The 22122-nt window shown below is 45.6% G+C and overlaps 1 protein-coding gene across 2 annotated transcripts in view; it reads left to right on the top strand.

Annotated features, from left to right (window-relative positions):
• The window catches only part of LOC146786075 (major facilitator superfamily domain-containing protein 8-like), a 166157-nt gene that overhangs the window by 101405 nt on the left and 42630 nt on the right, over window positions 1-22122 (top strand). For both annotated transcript variants that reach the window (XM_085635507.1, XM_085635509.1), the window contains one exon: window positions 1496-1625. In XM_085635507.1, the coding sequence (XP_085491633.1) occupies window positions 1496-1625 (130 nt within the window). The remainder of the gene's footprint in view (window positions 1-1495; window positions 1626-22122) is intronic.

Below are 22122 nucleotides of genomic sequence, written 5' to 3'. Positions count from 1 at the left end.
TACTATTTTGTAACTATAATGTCAGTGTAACCTTTGGAGATATATACATATTCAAAGGCTACATGGACATCATCATTAAGAAATAGAATTTAAAAAACCTTAGAAATTCGCTGGAAAAAACCAAGGTTACTGGGACGTTATAGTTAGGCTCAGATTTTACTCGTACACAACCAGTGAAATTCAGCAGTTATAGTTACCTGAGCTAACTATAACTTCTGCCCCTGCAATGCACTCATATTACATCACTGACGAAATCATCTTGCGACTAAGTGTTCGGTAAACATTTGAGACTTAAAAGATATATACTAAGCTACAGCATGTTAAATTACTATTCTTTCTGTAGTAGTAATTATTCATACTATTTCTAACATATCTCATCTGAGTGGCTGTCTGACTGTATCAGTGTGTGAGTGGATATCTGAGTGGCTGTATGGGTGTGTGAGTGGGTGTGTGACTAGCTGTATGGGAGAGTTAGTGGCTGTTTGAGTGGCTGCATGCATAGATGTGAGTGGCTTTATAGATGTGTGAGTGGCTGCATAGATGTGTTAGTGGCTGTATGGGTGATTGAGTAGGTGTGTCGGCTGTATGGCTGAGTGAGCAGCTGTTTGAGTGTGTGTGTATAGGTGAGTGGGTGTGAGTGGCTTTTTTGGAGAGTGAATGTATGAGTGGCTGTATCAGTGAGTGGGTGTGTGAATGTGTAAATGGCATGTAAGTGGGTCTGTGGGTGTGTGAGTTGTTGAATGGGTAAGTGAGTGGATGTGTGAGGGCTGTGTGAGTGGCAGTCTGAGTATCTGTATGGGTGAGTGAGTGGCTGTGTCAGTGGTTGTATGAGTGAGTGGGTATGTGAGTGGCTCTATGTATAAGACAGTAGGTGCATGAGTATTTATGGGTTTTGTGAATAGGTATGTGTGTGGGTGTGTGGGTGTGTGTGTGGGTGTAGGAGAAGGTTGTAGGGGGTGTAAGTGGGTGTGTGAGTGGTTGTGTGTATATCAGGGATGCATCAGTGTTGTCATTTGGGATGTCATCAGTGATGTCACGGACTATGTCATGATTGTTGTAATATGGGAGGTCATAAGCAGTGCATTGTCGGGGCGTAAGTTTTAGTTAGCTCAAGTAACTATAACTGCTGAATTTCACTGCTTTTATACAAGTGAAATCTGATCTTAACTATAACAGGCCTGTAACCTTTGTTTTTTGCAGTGAATTTCTCTGTTTTTTGTAAATTTTATTTCCTAACTATAAGGTCCCTGTAACCTTTGTTTTTTTCAATGAATAAGACCTAGTTTAATGTTTTGCAAGGCTGAGACATAGGCAGACCTATAGTACCCAGTGAACCTTCTCTTCATGTATTGTCTTTGACATCTTGGTCCTGTCTTCCCTGTGCCAGGAAGTTTGATACACGCATCTTCTTTGCAGTGTATAGGGTTGCTATCTCAGCACGTCAGTGTTGTTTGCTCAAGTTTTCAAGTCATAGCTCCTCTTTTTTCTCCCTCAGGTGATTGCAGGTTTCTTCTTTGTGCGCTGCCTGAGCACCAGATTTGCAGACCGTGTGATCCTTGTAGCTGGGTTAGTGATATGCAACATTTCCTGTGTCTGGTGCCTCATATTCATCGCGAACCCCAAAGGTAAGGAGCTTCCTGGAACTCCGATCTTACTCTGAGCACAAGTTGGTCTGGCTTACTTCAGTTACTTGCCCTACTTCCCACACTAAGTGAGTGAAATGGAAGACTATACTGTGTGAACTAGCCATCACTCAAAGGGAAGTAGGGGAAGAGAAGATTGCCTAGGTTAGCAATGGGGCTAAAAGGTTAAAGTGACAGCAGACAGGCTGCCTATGGTAAATGTTCGATCATCGGGAACCCTGACCCCTGCTGTATTCGTCCTAGCGCAGCTACTATACTAGTAATATTATTACCAGCACTCATCATTGGGCTCCTGTACGAGCATCAGAGCTGCAGTACTTGTTGTGGTACAGTCGCTCGACAAAGCCGCTTTACCTTTACTGTGGTGGTAACAGCACCTCTCAGCTTCTCATACATGTAGTGGGACTGTACGTGCATCAGTGCTCAGCAGGACTTCTACACTACTATTGGTAGTATCCAGTACTTTAAATGGGCAGGCACTGTCTGTTTCCGAGTACCTGCACTTCTTGCATTTGAAGGGCAGAGTACCTCCACCTTTCAGCACTGCTGCAGCCCATTACAATAGGAGAGTACCAGCACTTATCCAGAGAAAACAGGTACTTTTAATAGAGTGCCCCTGCACTTATATATTCCCATTTAAAGCACAGGTAGTATCCGTTTTTCTCAGGGAGTCTGCTATACTATTAATGGGCAAGCAGTTCTCTGCACTGCTATGGGTACAGTACAAGCCCTTCCTTACAGTACTGCAGTACTTCCTGGAGCACGCAGGGGTGGCTCCTCCATTAGGACAGAGGAGCGTCGCCCCACTGCTTTCTCGCAGTGTGAGAAGCAGAAACATAAAATGGTATTTTAAATACCATTTAATGTTTCTGCTTCTCGCGCTGCGAGAAATAATGGTATGCCTGGTTGGGAAAGAGTGGCTTGCCCAATGCTGTGGGCCTTGACTGTTTGGTTAGCCCTCAGGGGCCAGCCAAACCAGTCATGCGCACTCTCCATTTTCTCTATGTAGGTCCCCTGTCTGCCCTCCCCCTCCCGCGAGCCGCGACTGTGGAGCAGTTACACTCTCTAGAGTCTCTGGGGGAAGCTGTCATTCAGTAATTGCATCCACCGCTCCATTCTTTAACATGCATAATACAAATATCGAAATATTACTGGCCTGACTCACAAGGAAACTTGCTCTAATATGTTCAAAGGTTTGGAACAAATTTCTGACTTTTTTCGTATTCACAAAGAACTTCAGAAGTCTTCTGAAAGATGTGCATGGTGCAGCTTTGCACGGCGCTCAGATGCATAAATGTTCATGCGTTTAGAACAGTAGCAGACGCATAGTTGCAAATGGCTAAATGGAAAGTAGAATTACAATTGCACTTGCTAAGTTTGTTTTCTCTTTCTACTCAATAAATAGTTCCTTGTTGAAAAACCTCTCCCCATTCCTACTGCTGTTGAGCATGTGCCCTCCGCCTTCGCACACCGAGAACAGGTTTACTTCTCCCTTAAATGGAGTTAACCTACCGGTTTCGGGTGTTCTCCGGCTAGAACGTGCACCCTGTGCTGTGAGCAGAATGACTCACGCTTAGCCTTACACCATACTTGCAGATGTTAGTGACATTGTACAAGAATGCTGCTGTTTGTACAACTGAACGTCAATTGGGTGCGTAACAATCTTTGTGAAACAATCTTTGTGAATCAAGCTTGTTTCATGCAAAAATAAGACCCATACAATATTGTTTGTGGCTGTGAGACGACTAGGCGTGCACAGAGCCTGGACCAGTCTGTATTACAATAGTGATCTGCACTTGGGATTGCTTCACACTCAGACCCTGTGCACGCAGACCCCCCTCTCTGCTGTGCAGAAGAAGGTTCTGGTGCTCTGGAGCCCCATGGCTCCGCACACCTGGAGCCTGTGTGCAATGATGCCATTGTTCCATCAATGTGAATGTCTGGCTGGTTCCCGAAGTGGGGAAATGTAGGGGCCTTATTGCTCTCTATATGATGAAAATGTCAGGGTCTAAAATAATGGGCATTTAAGGTACACGTACTCGGCATCGGAAAATGAGGGGTACTTAAGAGTCCTTCTCTATCTTAGTAGACGGGGCAAGCATATGCATGTTTAACTCAATATAGGGTATGTTTGGGTAGGTAAACTTTAATAATTAAAATAAGAAATAGTACATTAATGTCTAGCCCAGGCTTGTATCTACAGAGCACTTGCAATAATAACTCTTATATATAATACATTTGCAATGTAAACAGTTGGGCCCAGTGTAAAGTACAAAGATTAAAACAGACCAACATAACACTCACTATACAATATACGTAATGTTCGAATGAGTCCGTGCGTCCACTAGCAGGTTGGCAATATCCAGTGGTGTTGCTGTGTAATCACAAACTTCTAACACCAGTGCCACTGGCTGAGCACTCCGAGTGGTTTGCAGGCACTTCCGATGATCACAAATCTTGGAACACATTTGGAAAAATCCGCAAACAGAAAAGCCTAAGTAGTATGCGGAGTTCGCAAAGCTCCACAGACGATGAACAGAAAAAATCCTTACATCTAAAATGGGATAATTTGCATATCAATGTGAATTACATGAGTTTGCATACTTAGAAGTTTGGGAATGTCAAAGTAATGTAATTAATCACAATTGCAACAGTATCACAGATGCCATGAAATGCAGGGGAACAGTGTTTCAAAGAGTATGTGTGGATATTGTAGAATAACACTGACTCAGGGGTGCCAGTTGGCACCGAGTCAACTGCCAAGGGGCACAAGGTGCTCAGAGTGACTCTCCAAGGTCCCTGGTCGTGACTGGTACAGTACCAAGTGGGTGCCGGTGTGCCATTCTTGGCTGAGCCAAATGAAGCTATGAAGAAGGGGGCTGCAATAAAAGCTGCAGCAAAAAGGGGTGTGCTTGGCAGTCTTTTTTATAAATATCTTCTCTCCAATTGTAGGAGGGATCTCGCATCCAGCCTGTCTCCACCGCACTGGCTCAAATGATGTTCACAAACATTGGTGTCCAGCAAAGTTGTATTCTTGGCAGCCTACGTCTGTGTTGAGGTCAGGCGTTCAGGGGGTGCAGGTTTCCCTTAATCTCTCTGTAGGTGTTGGACTCCTTGTGGCTGTCTGGCTTCCATTTTAGAAGGCCCTGCATTTTTCAGAATTCTTGAATGGTCAAGTGGGCCATGCCCTGTTGGGGCTTCCACACATGGTTTGTGAGATGGTGCACAGATGGCAGCCTACTCCAGACCCACGGGGTAGGTCCTGCTCAGTTCCAGATACACACTTCTAGGTATTTTTGCACAATCTCCCAGAGAGGGTGCTGTGGAGTTGTCTGATTGTTTAGCATACTCACACATGGAGCTAGGGGGGCCTTCAATACTGAGGAAGCGAGAGAGCTGGGGGCTGCGAGCCTGGGCCTTCAATACTATGGAAGCGAGAGAGCTAGGGGAGCGAGCCTGGGCCCTCAATATTGCTGAAGCAAGAGAGCTAGGGGGCGCGAGCCTGGGTCTTCAATACTGAGGAAGCGAGAGAGCTAGGGGGCGCGAGCCTGTGACTTCAATACTAAGGAAGTGAGAGAGCTAGAGGGCACGAGCCTGGGCTTTCAATACTGAGGAAGTGAGAGAGCTAGAGGGCGCGAGCCTGAGCCCTCAATACTAAGGAAGTGAGAGAGCACAAGCCTGGGCCTTCAATACTGAGGAAGCGAGAGAGCTACAGGGAGCCTGGGCCTTCAATACTGAGGAAGCGAGGATCTACAGGGAGCCTGGGCCTTCAATACTGAGGAAGCAAGAGAGCTTAAGGGGCGCGAGCCTGGGTCTTCAATACTGAGGAAGCGGGAGAGCTGGGGGCCATGAGCCAGGGCCTTCAATACTGAGGAAGCAAGAGGGCTACAGGGTGCGAGCCTGGGCATTCAATACTGAGGAAGCGAGAGAGCTAGGGGCCGCAAGCCTGGGTCTTCAATACTAAGGAAGTGAGAGAGATAGGGGGCACAAGCCTGGGTCTTCAATACTGAGGAAGCGAGAGAGCTAGAGGGTGCGAGCCTGGGCCTTCAATACTGAGGAAACGGGAGAGCTAGAGGGCGCGAGCCTGCGCCTTCAATACTGAGTAAGCGAAAGGGCTAGGGGGCGCAAGCCTGGGCCCTCAATACTGAAGAACTGACTTGAATAGGATTCTAGTTAGGGAAGGAGTTTGGAGTTGACTTGATACTCATCCATGGTGTTGGAGGACCGGTTTGTAGTGGATGAAGATGCGAGGGAGGAAGTCTCCTCAGCAGTGGTGGCATGTCATAGGTTAATAAGCTTCTGTCTAGTTGCCCATCTGCCCTTCTTCAGCATATATCATCATGGTTAGCACTAGGTTAGTGGCCTTCATCTGACATTTTGCTATTTGTTTCTGAGTATACCATCAGTTGATGGTTGGTTACAGTTCTTACTAAGCATGGTCCTCATTCATGCCTTAGATGCGAAGAAACACTTCTTGGCTGCTTATGTCATGCCAACCTCTCTGGGGATCCTACATTGTGGCCAATCAGGTTGGCCGACTACCCCATGCCATCCAGGAAGGGCATCGGTTTGTATCAGCAGCGGCAAAGCAGCGTGTTTGGTTCTGAGGTTTTCATCTGATTTGGCCTGTCCGAAGACTTTATTTGGACCTATATCTGGAGAGTCCCTCTGTGGTTTTCTGGCACCACAATCATACGAGTCAGAATAGAAACAATATACTTTTGGTCACTGTCCTTGCCGAGGAAAAAGTTGCTGTGAAAGAGCCTATTTAAGACCATACAGGCAGCTTCCACATGATGTCTACAAGCAGGTCTTTAAGTGGGCTGGGTCCTGCCGGTGCTCAGCACTGACAGTTCTTAAAAGCAGGTTTCGAAACGGTTCCCTTTCGGGCTTCCCATTTTTGCCCTCATCCTAAGGGTGGAAAAAAAATCTTACTCCTGCATCAGTACCACCCTTCACTGCCTTTGATGTAACTTTGAAGAGACTTGTTATAATTCTTTCACTATTTCATAAATTCACAACTGAAACATTTCAATATTCTAGCTAACAAAGCCATAGTTGTTGCTTATTTAGCTTATACAAATAAGAAGCATCGACAAAGCCAATAGTTCTGGCTTGTTATAGGTCTAATGTTAATTGTTGTATTATATATGTGGGTGTAGCGCCGGTCCTAAGAATTGTGGGGCCCTGGGCGGAATGGAAGATGCGATGCCCCTCTAATTTGCATGTGACATCACAAGAAGTGACGTCATAGAAAACCGACATCCAGTGGCGGAGGAGCGTCGCCCCACTGCTTTTAAGCAGTGTCACTTAAGGGGAAAAAAATGATAACCAAGTTATTTTATTTTTTCCTTTTTGCGGCAGCTTTGGGGGTGGGTGAGGCGGGCCTGCTCTGCTGACAAATCAGGGCGGGGAGGAGTGGTTTGCATTTCCTAAAGTGCTCATGAATGTTTGGCCCGCCCTCGGGCCGGCCAAACATTCATGCGCACTTTGTATGTTCTCCTTGCAGGCTGCATTAGAGCCTGCATGGAGAACGTGCCCAGCCTCCCATTCTCTTGCTGAGCGCCGATCCACGGCGCTCAGGCCAATCACAATGCTTATCGGGAAGCTGGGAGTGGGGTGCATCCTGCTTCCTGCCATGGAAGCGTGGAAGAGGACCAAGAGGAGGCAGCGGTGAGTGTGTTATATTTTTTATTTCATTCCCTCTCCCCTGCTCTGTAAAGTGTGTTTGTGCTCAGTACATGCAACAAACAAGTCTAAATATGTGCAAGGCCTGGATCCTTGTGTGTGATCGCTCATAATTGTTTCTGTTTCTTCACAGATGATAGCAGAATAGTTTTGTGAGTTGCACCCTGGCTGTATAGCTGCAGATCAGTTGTTTGGATCTATGCGAGGCACAATTGTCCTTCCAGGATCCATTATCTGAGCATTATTAAGTAGTATAATAGCAACTCCTTAGAAAAAGTGGAATGAAACATGGCAGTGGTAATTCGAATGACAGCTAAAAATACCTTTGATGCATCCCCACATAGGTATCTTGCTTTTCACCATTGCATTAATTCCTCAATGTGTATGTGCGCATCTTTTCATGCTAAATATTCTAGGCAAAGGCTCAGAATAACATCACCATTAACAAGCATTGGCAAAGACAAGAAGTCTCGCCTGTAAGAGCAATTGGCTTTGGCAATGTGTATTTGCCATGTTGTACACTAGCATGGCTGCTGTTCAGCTTGGTTAAACGTTAGTGGCACAGAGTGCCCTTTAGTGGAGTGGTGGGAGTAGAGTGTCATAGACTGGATTTGTTGGAGTAGAGTGTCGCAGAGTGGAGTTGGGGGAGTACAGTGTCATACAGTTGAGTAGAGGGGAGTAGAGTTCAGTGGTTCAGTGGCAGAGTGCACAGTTGAATAGTGTAGTACGATAGAGTGGAGTGGGTTGGGTTGGAATCGGGTGGAGTGGGTTGGAGTGTATTGAGGCAGGGGTTACATTGGATTGGAGAAGAATAGGGTGGATTGAACTGTAGAGTGAGTTGGATTGAGTGGAGTGATGTGGATTGGATTGTAGAGGGGAGGATTGAAATGGGGTGAGTTGGATTAGATTGAGGTGGATCGGAGTAGGGTGTATTAGATTGGTTTGTGTTGGGGTGGATTGGATTAGAGTAGGGTGGTTTGGAGTGGGGTGCATTAGAGTGGACTGGACTGGAGGGGGTAGATTGGACTTGACTGGAGGGGGTGGATTGGACTGGACTGGGATGGATTGGAATGTGGTGGGCTGGAAGAATTGGATTTAGTGGGATGGATTGAACTGGGGCTGGGTGGATTGGATTGGGGCAGGGTGGATTTGATTGGGGTAGGGTGGGGTGGGTTGGAGCAGATTCGGGTGGATTGGATGGCAGTGGGGTGGACTGATTGGGGTGGGGTGGATTAAAATGGGGTGGGGCGGACTAGAGTGGGGCGGACTGGAGTGGGGCGGAGCGGGGCGGGGTACATTGGAGCGGGGCAGACTGTTTTGGATTGGAGTGGGGCACATTGGAGCGGGGTAGACTGTTTTGGATTGGAGTGGGGCACATTGGAGCGGGGCAGACTGTTTTGGATTGGAGTGGGGCACATTGGAACGGGGCAGACTATTTTGGATTGGAGCGGGGCACATTGGAGCGGGCAGACTGTTTTGGATTGGTGCGGGGCACATTGGAGTGGGGTAGGAGGATTGGAATGTGGTGGAGTGGGGTAGTTTGGTTTGGTCTGGGGTGGATTGGATTAATGGGAGTGGATTGGTGTGGGGTGAGGTGGGGTGGATTGGAGTGGGGCGGATTGGGGTGTACTGCACAATTGTGTTAAAGCATAATTTCAGAAAATACACATAAGAAAGAAACAATGTTGCTTTGCAAAAAAATAAGCCTCATCTTTTGAGAACAGTGTCCACGATCAAAAACAAAAGAAAACATGAGTGCAAATTAAGAAAAGAAGACATGGCAAAATAAAAGTAACTTGACTATAGAAAATAAATCTTTGCAATTTTGTTTGTCCTGCTGGGCACGTTTTTGCCAGTCACAGGCCTTCTATTTGTAGGGCACTACAAGTTAAACAGAATAGTATCTCAGTGACGTCCGGAGCAGTGGACAGGCACTGATTAAGTTGACTCAATCAGTATTTGGTCCTGGCTCCACAGTGAGAAACAGAAATAATGTTAGGTCTGCCTTGACGAATTACGAGGCTGTAAAGAAGAGTACCACGCAAATCAACAAATGGTAAGCAATGGGTGGGATCTTTTACGTATACAACAGTGTCTCGCAAGCAAGACACATGCGGTAGTAGGCTCGACCCTAAAAAGGGTCAGAGTAGTACTAAATAATTTTCAACAATCCTGTGCGCAGCTGCATTTGGATCTCTTCAGAGATCAACAGAAAGAGCAAAAAAAATAGGGATGTATAAGGACCCTCAAGGTTTTTCATAAGGAACTGATTTAGGCCTGCGGCCTACGGATAAAGGGTAGCCCTTACAGGAGTAGGTTCCTGAGAATACATCAAATCTTTGTACATTACACTGGATAGGTTTTTTAATGTCTTTCCATCCACTCATCATATCAAGGAAGTTGCTTGTGATCCAGCGAGCACCTAATCAGGGATCAATACTCAATAACATTACACTCCGTTGGCCCATACACATTCACCCAAATCCCTGATGCGCTGGGTGTCAAGTTTTAATGACGTTTAATACATGTTCATTTCTGACACTTCTAAATAACTAACTTGAACCTGCATACCAGCTCTCTTTCCTCTGGTCGATGGATCATTAGTTGAAGAGTTGAAGGTAATAATAGAACTATTTAACTATCTATCTCGTTAGCTAAATAATCACAGACTCTCGTAAGATAAATAAAATTTATCGCAAATGTTTTGTAAAAGTTAATGCTCATCGCATACATGTCACAATGCAAACAAAGATAATTTAATCAGGAGAGGGAGAGAGAAATACATCAACAAAATGCAAACAGTTCTACATCCATTACGGTGAATAAAATGCAAATGAAAGAGTGGATAGGAGAAGAGACATAAGCTTCAGAGACAAAAATACATTGGCAAAATGATTATGCAAAGTAAGGATCATGAAAATATACTAACCAAGGAGATCAATGGCAATACCACCCCCCAGGCCCAGGAAGTAGTGGGGGTCCCCCAAGATAGTCAGGGAACAAAGTTCTCAAAAGTCAAGACCGGGACAGGAACAGCTAGGCCTCTCTGCAAACTGATGATCAGTGACGATCTCCCATCTATCTTCTCCCAGAGTCAGACCAAAACGATACCTGTAGACCTCTAGACCCCAAAGGCACCCCAGTTATACCCTAAAACCTACATGTCCGATCCACATCAGTTGAAACATTTAGCAGAATTAGACAGTTCATTGGTGGATTTAGGAGGTGGTCAGTCACACCATCGTGACTTCATTCTTAATTTTAAATATATCCATTGTTCTACATCCTTTCACATTACAAAATATTTGACTCGTTCACACTATTTATTACATGATACATTTCAACATTTTCACACATATTTATTAGCAGCGTCCCCGGAAGATGCCTTGGGTCCCATGGCCAGTTTCATCTTTTTGGCAGTCATACAATATTCTCGGTGCTGTATAGCCTTGAACCTTTAAACTTTCTCTGCAGCGCTCAGCACTTCTCTCTGCTTTGGCAAGTCTCTCGCTCATTTTCCAGCCTCTCCTCTATCCAGACAGTTCAAGAATAATGGAGGCTCATTCGGCTCACTAAGGCAAATGGAACATAAACATCCATTAATTACACCAAAATGCACTTTTCACTGTTTACCTCCCACCTCTGAATTATCCCTAGTTTTTGTGTTTTCCTAGCTGAAGCTTTAGGCAATAGCGGCATTATTCATTATTTAAAGCAAGATGCGAAATGCAAGATGCGGCCTAGTCATGCATTATTTCTCATTTCTTTCAAAGCACAATTGTTAATACAGTTTAGTTCTTTCATGCTTTCACATTAGTGCGTGCGTGTGCAAAGCAGTCTCCCATGTCTTCATGTGATGTGTATGTTATGTTCTTCACTTCACACTGTTAGTACTATTATGGGGGTGTCAATCTGAGCAGGTTTCTTTTTTTGATATCCTGCTCCATCTCTTGCTATTTCTACATTATAAAAGGCAGGTAGCGATGTTTCGTGGCTTCTGGCTGACAGCGTGTCACACTCTTTCACAACGAGAAACCTTGTCTAGCTACTGTAGATCTCTTCTGTCTGCCCCTACACCCTACCCTCACTGCCCTGTTAAACAAGACCCAGGAGCAGCACTCGCCATGGGCTGTCAAAACTGTAGCTAGGAAATCTCCTACAAGTAATTATATGGACATGAAATTACTAATACACAGCCCCTGGGACATAATTGGGCCAGGAAACACAAAGGGTGTCATAGAGCAGTTCATTTACTACAATCATGACAAGAGGGGCCACAGAGCTCCCTGCTGGGGAAATTGGGTGGTCTGCACTTAGCTGCATTTACCCCTCTAGACCTGGTGGCCTGGTCTGGGAAGCAAACATGCTACTCCCTCTGTGAATAAAATGTAGGGAATCTAACAGTATAGTGCTGTGGGGCCTAGGACAGGCCCCCCCACCCTGGGCCTCCTGGCACTACATAATGGATACAAGGCCCAGCAAAGGTGGCCCCACACCTGGACCTTGCAGCCTAATGGAATGCTGCGAGGCTCACCTGCCCTGGGCAAAAGCAGCACTGGATAATGGTCAAAGTCCCAGTGAAAGTGGCCCCACAGATGAACTTGTAGCCTGATCTAGTGCTTCGAGGCACATGAGATTTCGAAACACCTCCCCTGTGCCTCAAAGCAGTAGCGAGACACACTGCTAAACACTATACTACTGTGCCTACTGTGCCATGCCAGTCTGATCTGGATGCTCCCACCTCCACCTCTCCTTACCTGTTAATGTCCAGCTAGTTCTGGGAACAAAAGAGCCTTCTGTTGCCTAGAAACAGAATAAACAAGGGGCAGACAAGACTTCACCACAGGTTTTTAACAGAGGAGCTAGTAGTCCGCCTTATCCCTGAGAGGCGACATCATTGTTGGCCTTGCTGCTGTCGGGTCCTATACCCAGTCCCCCCCCCACCCACCACCACCACTGCACCTCTAGGAATGACACAACGCCCTGACCAGCGAGGTCGAGAAACCTCGGCTTATAAACGCATTAGCGTTGTGATTGGTTTAGGGAGGGGGTCCTGGAGGGGCATGTAGGCTGACTGAGAAAGTGTGACCTTTCACACAGAAACGTGGCCCGTGTTTGAGTGGAGCGCGGGGCCCAGGGCAGCTGCCCACACTGCCCATGCCTAGTGCCAGCCATGTGTGGGTGCCAGGCCCGGTTCTAGCAGGGGGGCCGGGTGGGCCAGGCCCATCCAAATCTGCCCTTCGGCCCACCCAGTCATGGCAGAAGAGGCCACTGAGAAGGCACCTGTTAAGTGCTTCATCAATCTCATCGTCAGAACGTCCAAATGTTGTTTTCACTGTCTTTAGAATTTAAATTGAGTTTTGGGGTTAGAGGTGGGCGAGCAAACAAATAAACAGGGAGAGCCGAGCTCAGGCTCTGGCTCGGCTCCTAGAGCCCATGCACAATCCGAGCTCTGAAAATGTTTGCTATGTAAAACATACAACAAGCATCACATAAAATATGATACACTTTTAAAAAATTTGATGTGACTTTTACATAAATATGTCACAATATAGCACGGCACTAAGAAGCACTTGTTAAAAGTGATATTTTATAAACATGAGCTTAGTCAGTCATTCCTGCCCCGTCCTCACACTGGTAACAGTGCCATAAGTGAACAAAGAGGCAAGACAGTTGTCACCTGGACCCTGTATGTGGCCCAGATTATTATAGAGCAACATTAATCTATTACATGAAACACAATAGGTTTTGTATTGTTGGTTTTCTGATTCATGTATTTGAATGTGCTGTTATGCGCAAATATGAAGAAAATTGAGTTTTGGTGAAATAAAATATTTGCCCAAGCTTACACAATTTAAGTGGAGATGCTGCAATTTATCCAGTTTTTATGTTTTCACTTTGTACAAATCGCTAAATGGCTATTCGTCCCTCCTTCTTATGTTAATGCTTTGTTTTTACCTCCCAGCTTTTCTACGATTTTTATATAGTGTGAACCCTACCTGGAGATATTGAAGCGCTTCACGTGAACACCAGTTACATTATACAAGATCACATTCATTTCTTTTAGGCACTTGAGATTTGCCCAGAATCACAGGATGTTGAGCCAATGCCATGACTCAAACCCAGCTTGTTCAGGTCCAAAGTTGGAAGCTCTCGATGTAACGCCACATCCTGATGAGATTGAGGGTGGCACGCAGAAGGTACATAATAGTTCGGCTCATTATGGGCTCGAATTTCCAACTGGATCTCTAGCTGTGCCAGAGCTAGGCTTCAGGCACAAGCCCGGATGAAGCTTTCAGTGTCTGTCTTCCTAGTGCGAAATGTCAATGCTCATGTATGGTAGCAGGTACCTCCCTAACCTTAAACTACCATTACAACCTGCTTGGAATCCTGGTGCTAAAGCCTGGCCTGCTGGAAATTATAAGAGTTGAGCTGTTGAGTATAGGAACCAGCTGCTACTCTCTAGATGCTCTGTATGCCTGTTTGGAAGAAGATACGATGTCAATCTTGGGATTACAGAATTGACAAAAATTTGACTCACATTGGCCCACCCAAACAAACCCTTGGCCCTGTTGCAGGGATTCTGCTTATGCACAGAACTATGCGCAGGAAACCAGGACCTCAGTGAATTGTGGTGTACCAAAAACTCACCTCAGAACCCAGAACCCCTATCCGGCCAGCATCAGTGTCCTATTCGTTATCCTAGTATTATCTCGGCGGTCCCAATGTATAGACAACCCAGAACAAGCGACTTAGTGTATATCTCAGGAATGGTGGGGATCAGAAATACCTGTTCGTAATTATTCTCATATCAGTCCACAACAGAATAAACAGAGACACGGTAAAAGTTTAAAGAGTTTATTTTATAAACCTCGTGTCCTAAGATGCAGCAGTTTGGCTAACATAAGCAGACAAACGATTAAAATCAAAACCATCAGCATAGTTACAATACCATAGAAAATGAAAGGAGTGATCATGCTAAAATGACAGTGGATCTAAGCCACCTTCCTTTCGCTAGCAAACTAATAGTATTATTATTAGACTAGTAGAAGGTCTCTAGGCTTGAATGGGGAACCCCATACCGTAAAGATCAGCTCAGGGCGATCACATCACAGGATCAGCTAGGCTCTGCTCCTGGGAAAGCTCTTCTGAATGTAATGAAAAACATGCAACTGCAATATTAAACATTTACGAAAGTACCAACAAAAATTGCGCAAGCTGCTGAACAGGCGTGCTTTGATCCAATAGCCGGTTGGGCCGAACCATCAGTGTAAATGACACAATGGTAATCCTCGAGCGGGCGCAATGACAGAGGAGCTGGAAGAACGAATTCATACTGCAAAAACTCCTGAGTCTGAAGTGCCTCGTCAAAGATATACGTGACGTCCGGCGATGTCAAGGATGTAGCCCATTGTATCCACCGAGGATGCAAAGCCTTAGAATTTGGTACACTAGCTTTTGTCACTGCCTCAAGGGTAGGATATGGTGTTACCACCAACATGCGTTTACCTTGCGACAGTGCTCGTTCTTTCAGAATCGCCATCTGCACCGCTGTCAGAACTTTCTCGACCGCGGAAAATCGCAGTTCAGCCGAAGTGTACAAGTGAGATTTGTAAGCAATGGGGACTGTGTCGCCCTCAGTGAACGTTAAGTATGTGAAACCCACCGCGCCAGGCACAATTCTTATGACCAGGTTAGTGTGGTTATCACGCGTCTGTAAGTATTTAGAAGCAAGAAGATCAGCTTGCAATGATTGCAACATAGCTGAATGCTCTGGCAGCCAACAAGATTTGGAAAAAGTAGGTTGTACCAAGGCATAAAGCGGCTTGATACGCTGGGCATAATCAGGAATGTACGTTTGACCGAAATTCAGAAAGCCCAGCAGAGATTGTAATTTCTTCAGTGTCGTAGGAGCACGTAGGCATGCGCATTTCTCTAGGAAGTGCGGAGCCAATCCTCGACCTTCATTGTTGAGTTCGTACCCCAAGAACAACACTGTATATTCCGCAATGTGTGACTTCGCAAAGTTGAATTTGTAACCGAAGTCTGCAAAGGAAACCATAATGCGATCAATGCAACGGAGATGCGGGTCCAACTCGTCATCTGTGAGATAAATGTCATCCACATACGAGTACGCATCTGGGTCCATGCCCTCTAAGAGAGAGACCACGCGAGCCGCAAAGACTCCAGGGCTGTTCATATAGCCCATCGGTAATCTTTTGAATTGTTTTTGTTTGCCACCCGAGGTGAACGCCGTCCACTCACTACTAAGTGTGGACAGGTTATGGCTGTAAAAGCCATTGGAAATGTCAAGTGTGGTTTTAAACCTTTTTCTCACGAGACTATCGACGAGAGCCGAGCTGTGGGTATTTTGTACTGCACAGGTCCGGCAATGAGAGTTTAGGTGCCGGTAATCCAAAACTAGGCGGTATGACCCGTCCGGCTTCGTCACAGTGAACAAAGGATTATTCATAGGTGACACACATGTTTCGATTACTCCTTGATATTCCAATTGTTCAAGGATTGACGCGACGTGAGGTCTAGCTTCACGACGCATGGGGTATTGGGGTTGAGGTTGGGGCGTAGTCCGCAACGGAATCTCATGGCTGGGAGACAATTTATCCCAGCCAACCTGATTTCGATATAACGCAGGTGCAAGCACCTGAGCCCAGTCCTCGGCGTACTTTTTAGCTTGGACCTTCGGCACTGTGTGCGCAAAGGACGGTAGGATTACCTCCTCCCCTCTAGGAGCATCTAAAACGAAAGCCGGGGGCCAATCTGCCTCCGCCAACAGAATGTCATAGGAAGTGGTCAGATGATCCCAAAAAACCCCTCGAATTGTACGTTGTATGTCACCTACAATTTGAATGACTATATCATATAGTCTATCAGGGGGAGACACTCGAGTATCAGCGGTTTAAATATTCACAAATATGTCAGTTGCTGTCGCCACCAGATATGGACGCAGTGCTTGTCGCACTACTGTAACTTCCGCCGCGCTGTCTAGCAGCATTAGCGCCCATGTCAGGTTCCGAAGCTGCGTCCGTACCATCTGTGGCATACCTTGCTGTCAGTGCAGCAACTTTCTTCTTCTGAAACGGGGGTCTTTGACGCGCAGACTCGCCCTGCTTGGCTTTGCCGTCTGACTGGCGGGGTTGCTCACGACCTTGGGCACCCCTTCCTTTCCCACGGTCTCCTCCACCGGATTGCGAAGCCGATGTTTCCTGTGAAGAACGAGGAGAGCGTTGTTCAGAAACCTGAAATCGATCAGGTGACTTAATACGAGATCGATCGCGCAGATCATAAGTGCGTTCGTTAGACAACTGTACCGGTGAGGCAGGACGCGACCCCTGTTTCTGTTGCTGCTTCCCCTGTTTCTTAGCTCTCCAACTTTGCTTAGGAAAGTTGGGGCGTTCGTCTTTTGTAGACGAGCTCACCTTAGTTTGCTGTACTATATCAGGAATGATCACAGTCGGTTTTACACCCAAGGCACTATGACCCACGGTCCTATATGCCTTCGCAATTACTTTAGCGAACTCTTTGGGCTTGTCGAGTTCGTCCACGCGGTCCATCATATTTGCTACTTGGAACTGCATGGCATCTCCTTTGAGGTTGTCCATTACCATGGAGCATACCACATCGAAGCTGTCGACAAGCCTCATTCCCAATTCAATAGCTGCCTCCGCACCATGATTCTCTTGAACCTTCTTGATGACGGAAGGGAGTACAGACATAGACGGAGTGCCATAGCACTTTGAATAGGTCGCGGCAAAGACCTTCCCTCAGTTGTCACAATCGGCCATATCTGGGACCAGGTCTTTTGGCAAAGTAATGGTGAGAATCCTGTGTTTCTCCACAGGACTAGTATTTGGAAAAACTGCTTCCAGTTGATCAAATTTCTCAGCAAGCCAATAAGGAAATTCATCCTTACTTTGGGGGCGCTTGCCGACCACCGAATTAACATTAACAGGACTAATAACCACTGCGTGGTGGTCTGTAGGTTGTCCCGCAACAGCAGGTGCCCCCACCTGCACGGTGCGTGACACGTACTGCACTAAAGCCCTATGTACAGTAATCAGGGCTGTGTGAAGTACCCACAACTCAGCCACCGCCACCGTGAGATAGCGGGGATGAGGCGTATATCCGGCTAGCACCGGCTATGTGGCCCCTGCAATAGACAAAGGGCCCATTCTCGCCGGTGCAACCGCATGGGGAAGGGCGCCATTAAACCAAATAGTATGCTGTCAGGCAGAGATTGGAATTTCTTGTGTCCTATATGGGGTATAGACCGCAGGCGGCTGCGTGGCTGTATACGTGTGAAACGTACCATCATCCTCCTCCGCTGGAAAAGTCACCCATGAGTAAAACAACTCATACGGGTATGACGCATCAGCGCTCACCACAAAAATAACAGCCATCCCATCATCTGGCACCCCATACGTCGTCAAATGACGGCGCAGGGGTGTACGACTATGCGCGGCTATATCAACCGCCATAAGGACACACTAAAGAGTATCAACGATATCAACAGTAGCACTGGGGTTCAGAAAAAATAACCTTTTTAATGATCAAGCTTGAAAGAACCTATTAGTCGAAACACAGGTAGGTTAAACCGTCCCTCCCGTTATCCGGAAACCAGAGTGAGGGTGTTGTGGACTAATACAAGCACTACTAAGGCGTTTCAAATCAATAGACCAAACGTTAGGTGCGCCATGTTGCAGGGATTCTGCTTATGCACTGAACTATGCACAGGAAACCAGGACCTCAGTGAATTGTGGTGTACCAAAAACTCACCCCAGAACCCCTATCCGGCCATCATCAGTGTCCCATTCGTTATCCGAGTATTATCTCGGCGGTCCCAATGTATAGACAACCCAGAACAAGCGACTTAGTGTATATCTCAGGAATGGTGGGGATCAGAAATACCTGTTCGTAATTATTCTCATATCAGTCCACAACAGAATAAACAGAGACACGGTAAAAGTTTAAAGAGTTTATTTTATAAACCTCGTGTCCTAAGATGCAGCAGTTTGGCTAACATAAGCAGACAAACGATTAAAATCAAAACCATCAGCATAGTTACAATACCATAGAAAATGAAAGGAGTAATCATGCTAAAATGACAGTGGATCTAAGCCACCTTCCTTTCGCTAGCAAACTAATAGTATTATTATTAGACTAGTAGAAGGTCTCTAGGCTTGAATGGGGAACCCCATACCGTAAAGATCAGCTCAGGGCGATCACATCACAGGATCAGCTAGGCTCTGCTCCTGGGAAAGCTCTTCTTCTGAATGTAATGAAAAACATGCAACTGCAATATTAAAAGCACCCGACTTTCAGGTATTCGCAGCTGCATGTGTGTTATGACTAAATAGTGGGCCGATCAACCTGAACCCAACAACATGCACCGTCTAGTGACCCAGACTGTTTCTTTACACCGTGTACAGACCAAGGTCGCTGATCACTGTTTGGGATGTGAACAACAGACAGTTCTCATGTGAAGCAAAGTCGAGTAAGCATTTCTCAATTAATAACATGTGACTACAGTGTCGCGTGCAAAAGCAGCAAAAGTGGCAAGATGGCTTTCTAACATCTAACGCGGTTGTGCTAACTTAGCATTGTACATATATAGAGAACTATCATCACTACAGCCCATCCAGATCAAAAATCCTGGAACCGGGCTTGGTGGGTGCACTGACAGAGGTAGCACAGTACCGGTCGGGCGACAAACCATGCCAAACACAAATCTTTAGCTTATGTGTTTTTAAACCACGCTGAATTACAGCGGCCACGCCCCATTAAGACCCCCCACATTTTTTTCATACCACTTAAATCCCTGTCTACGAGTGATCATAATGCGCCCACAGTGGTCTAAGACTGTATGTACTATCTCCCATCTAAACACACAAGATGATGGACAGAATGGTTATTTTGCTCACCACGCCACCCCAGTTCAGACATGGCCATATGCAAATCAGTCTTGACCCTGTGCCTCATGGGAACAGTCCAGCCCGAACTGCCAAACCATGTCTTCCCTGGACCGGAATCAAGCATCCTAGGATCTGTTTCGGGGTTTCACCCCTCTTCAGCCAGGATAGCTTGACTCCAGTGGCGTAGTGAGCACGGGACCCACGTCTGAACAAACCCTTCCCACATAGGGTGAACAGCAAAACACACAAGATGATGGATGGAATGTTGCACATTGGCAAAGCATTCACCCCCAGTCACAGATCTGGGTTTAATCCATTGTTATTTTGCTCACCAGTTCGGGCTGGACTTTACCCATGAGGCACAGGGTCAAGACTGATTTGCATTTGTCTGGGTTCAAACTGGAACGGCATGGTGAGCAAAAAAACGATGGATTTAGTCCCAGATCTCTGTACTGGGGTGAATGCATGACATTGTTCTGCATTCTGTCCATCAACTGTTGTTTTTAGGTCTCGCCTGACCCAGCACATGCGCTGGTCTGGCGAGACTTTTTGAGAGGGCTCCAAAAAGTGCTACCAGGCCAGCCTAGTCTGATCAGTCAGCCTTCCAGGCTGGCTGTCACATGGACGACAGTTCACCCTCTTGTTCAGGGTATTTGTAGTGTTTTGTCACCAGATAACACCGTCAGTGTGACAGCCCTGAGGAACACGATGAGACGCTAACTTGCAACTTCTAAGTGTTCGTTTACAATATTTGGGAATTTTAAAGTTCGCCCCCAAATATTCTAAGACTGTTATTAACCCCTTCCATGCCCATGACGGAACGGTTCCGTCATGAGCATCAGTTGCGCTGTGCTCATGACGGAACCGTTCCGTCATGGCTCCGCCCGCGCTCGAACCCTTCAGCACCGCGGGGGGATTCCCGCCGCGCTGAAGGGGTTAAACAAGTAAAGTAGCTCTCCTAGTGTCATCACCGCGGCAGCTGTCTTAAGGGCAAAGGTCAATGAATGTTTTTTCATACCAAATTACTCTTGCCCGTTGTTAACTTTTCACTAATGTATTTTTTTAAAGAAAGTTCTCAAAGAAATAGTACGTTTGAATTTAGCTGAAACAGTTCAATCGAAATTAGCCCCGCTGGAAAGGGTTGTTGTTTCCAAATCCTCTGTCTTTTGCATGCAACTTGTTTGAGTGAAAGCCTCATTTTTTGGCACCAGCAGGCATCTTCTTGCTTGGATGACTCACAATGACCTTAGGTACATTATCATCTCCTGAGTCACTTTTCATTGCTGTGGAGTGTAAATGCCATGCAAGGAGCTGCAGTATAAAACAGGGTTACAAACCCTGCACATCTATAATTGTTCTGCACACTAAGCTTGGACAACCCCGACCCTCTTGTATCTGTACTGTGGTTTGGTTCCTAGAATTTTGTTTGTTCCTACAACATCTTTCTGGTTTTCTTTTTCCACCCAGTTTATATTTTGTTAGATTGAAATGTTAAATGCATGCATAGCTTTATTAATAGGTTATGTAGAACACTGAGTATTGCCTTGTTATTACTGTAAGAAACTGGCTCTATATATACTGCACCAAATTGAGGTACAGTGTGTATAGAGGCCAAGAGTCCCCAAAGGTAGGCAGAGGTTAAAGTTAGATAGAATCTTACTCTCTAATAGTGGTAGCTTGGTCGAGCAGTAAGGCAGTATTAGAGGACAGTGTTAAGTATTTGATGTACCCACTAAGCAAATTAATTCACACGCTCAAGAACTGAACTCTAGGCCAATTGTTGTTGTATAAAAAATATACTGTTGTTTATTGTTAGAACCAAGCAGGCCTGGTACAGGTAAGCATTAAATACTTTTCAGTAATAAGTTACTGGATATAGGACAGTTTGAAAATGCAATAGAAATTGTACTTTGCTTCATTTACAGGGAGCAGTAGTATGCAACACTTAGCAAATACAGTACATTGGAATGAATAGGCTTTTTAAGTAAATTGCAGGCAAGTTACTTTTTACGTTACTTTTTTAACTCCGTGCTGGTTACCTAGATTCAACACTGTGACATTTCCTAGAAACAGGTAAGTAATTGCATTTTGGTTATTCGCATGATTTTTAAAGAATATTTTCAGTTTTTAAAACTCCACACTTAGAAACGTTTTGGAGCAGTACATTGAAATGAATAGGTTTTTACAGTAAATTGCAACTAAGTTACTTTTTACGATTCGTGATTTGGGGATGTCGCTCCTCGTGTAAGTCCGAGTACGGAACAAGCGTGTTCCGTACTCAGACTTACACGAGGAGCGAAGTCCCCAGACCGGTCACCATGCATCACGAATCGTAGACTGTGTGACACACTAAGACCATTTGGATATATGCACTGATATAGTGTACGTCGTATGAAACAGAACCCCTTTTGTGGGTTGGAATTATCACCACAAAATAAGGATATACACAAAGAGAACATAGCCTTGATAAAGTCGCAGGACGATTTCCCTTGTAAGCGACGAAACAAGTGTCGGCTGTTTGAAGATGCAAGGAATAAAGGAAAAGAACAAGAATTTACTTTCCTGTGTTGAATTTTGTGCTCACACTCCGCACTTTGATAATTACTGTGACACTATTTTCGTTTGCTGAGGACTTTCCCTTGCATGGTCTCGGCTATGTAATGCGAGTGCAGAGTTGCTGGCTTTGTCAATGTTTGTCTTTTAAAGTATTGTTAAAAAAAAAAAAGTTAAAAAAAATAAATGCTGCAGCAAACATATCTTATGGTTTCTCAAAACTGTCCATTTAATTCTGTGTTTTCAACCTTTAAACCAGGCATGTTTTTTTTCTTCAGATTCTTTCACTCAGGAAACTCTGAACAGAA

This window comes from Triturus cristatus, chromosome 11, assembly GCF_964204655.1.
Source record: "Triturus cristatus chromosome 11, aTriCri1.1, whole genome shotgun sequence".
Classification (NCBI taxonomy): Eukaryota; Metazoa; Chordata; class Amphibia; order Caudata; family Salamandridae; genus Triturus; species Triturus cristatus.
This window is presented reverse-complemented; position numbering and strand designations above follow the sequence as displayed.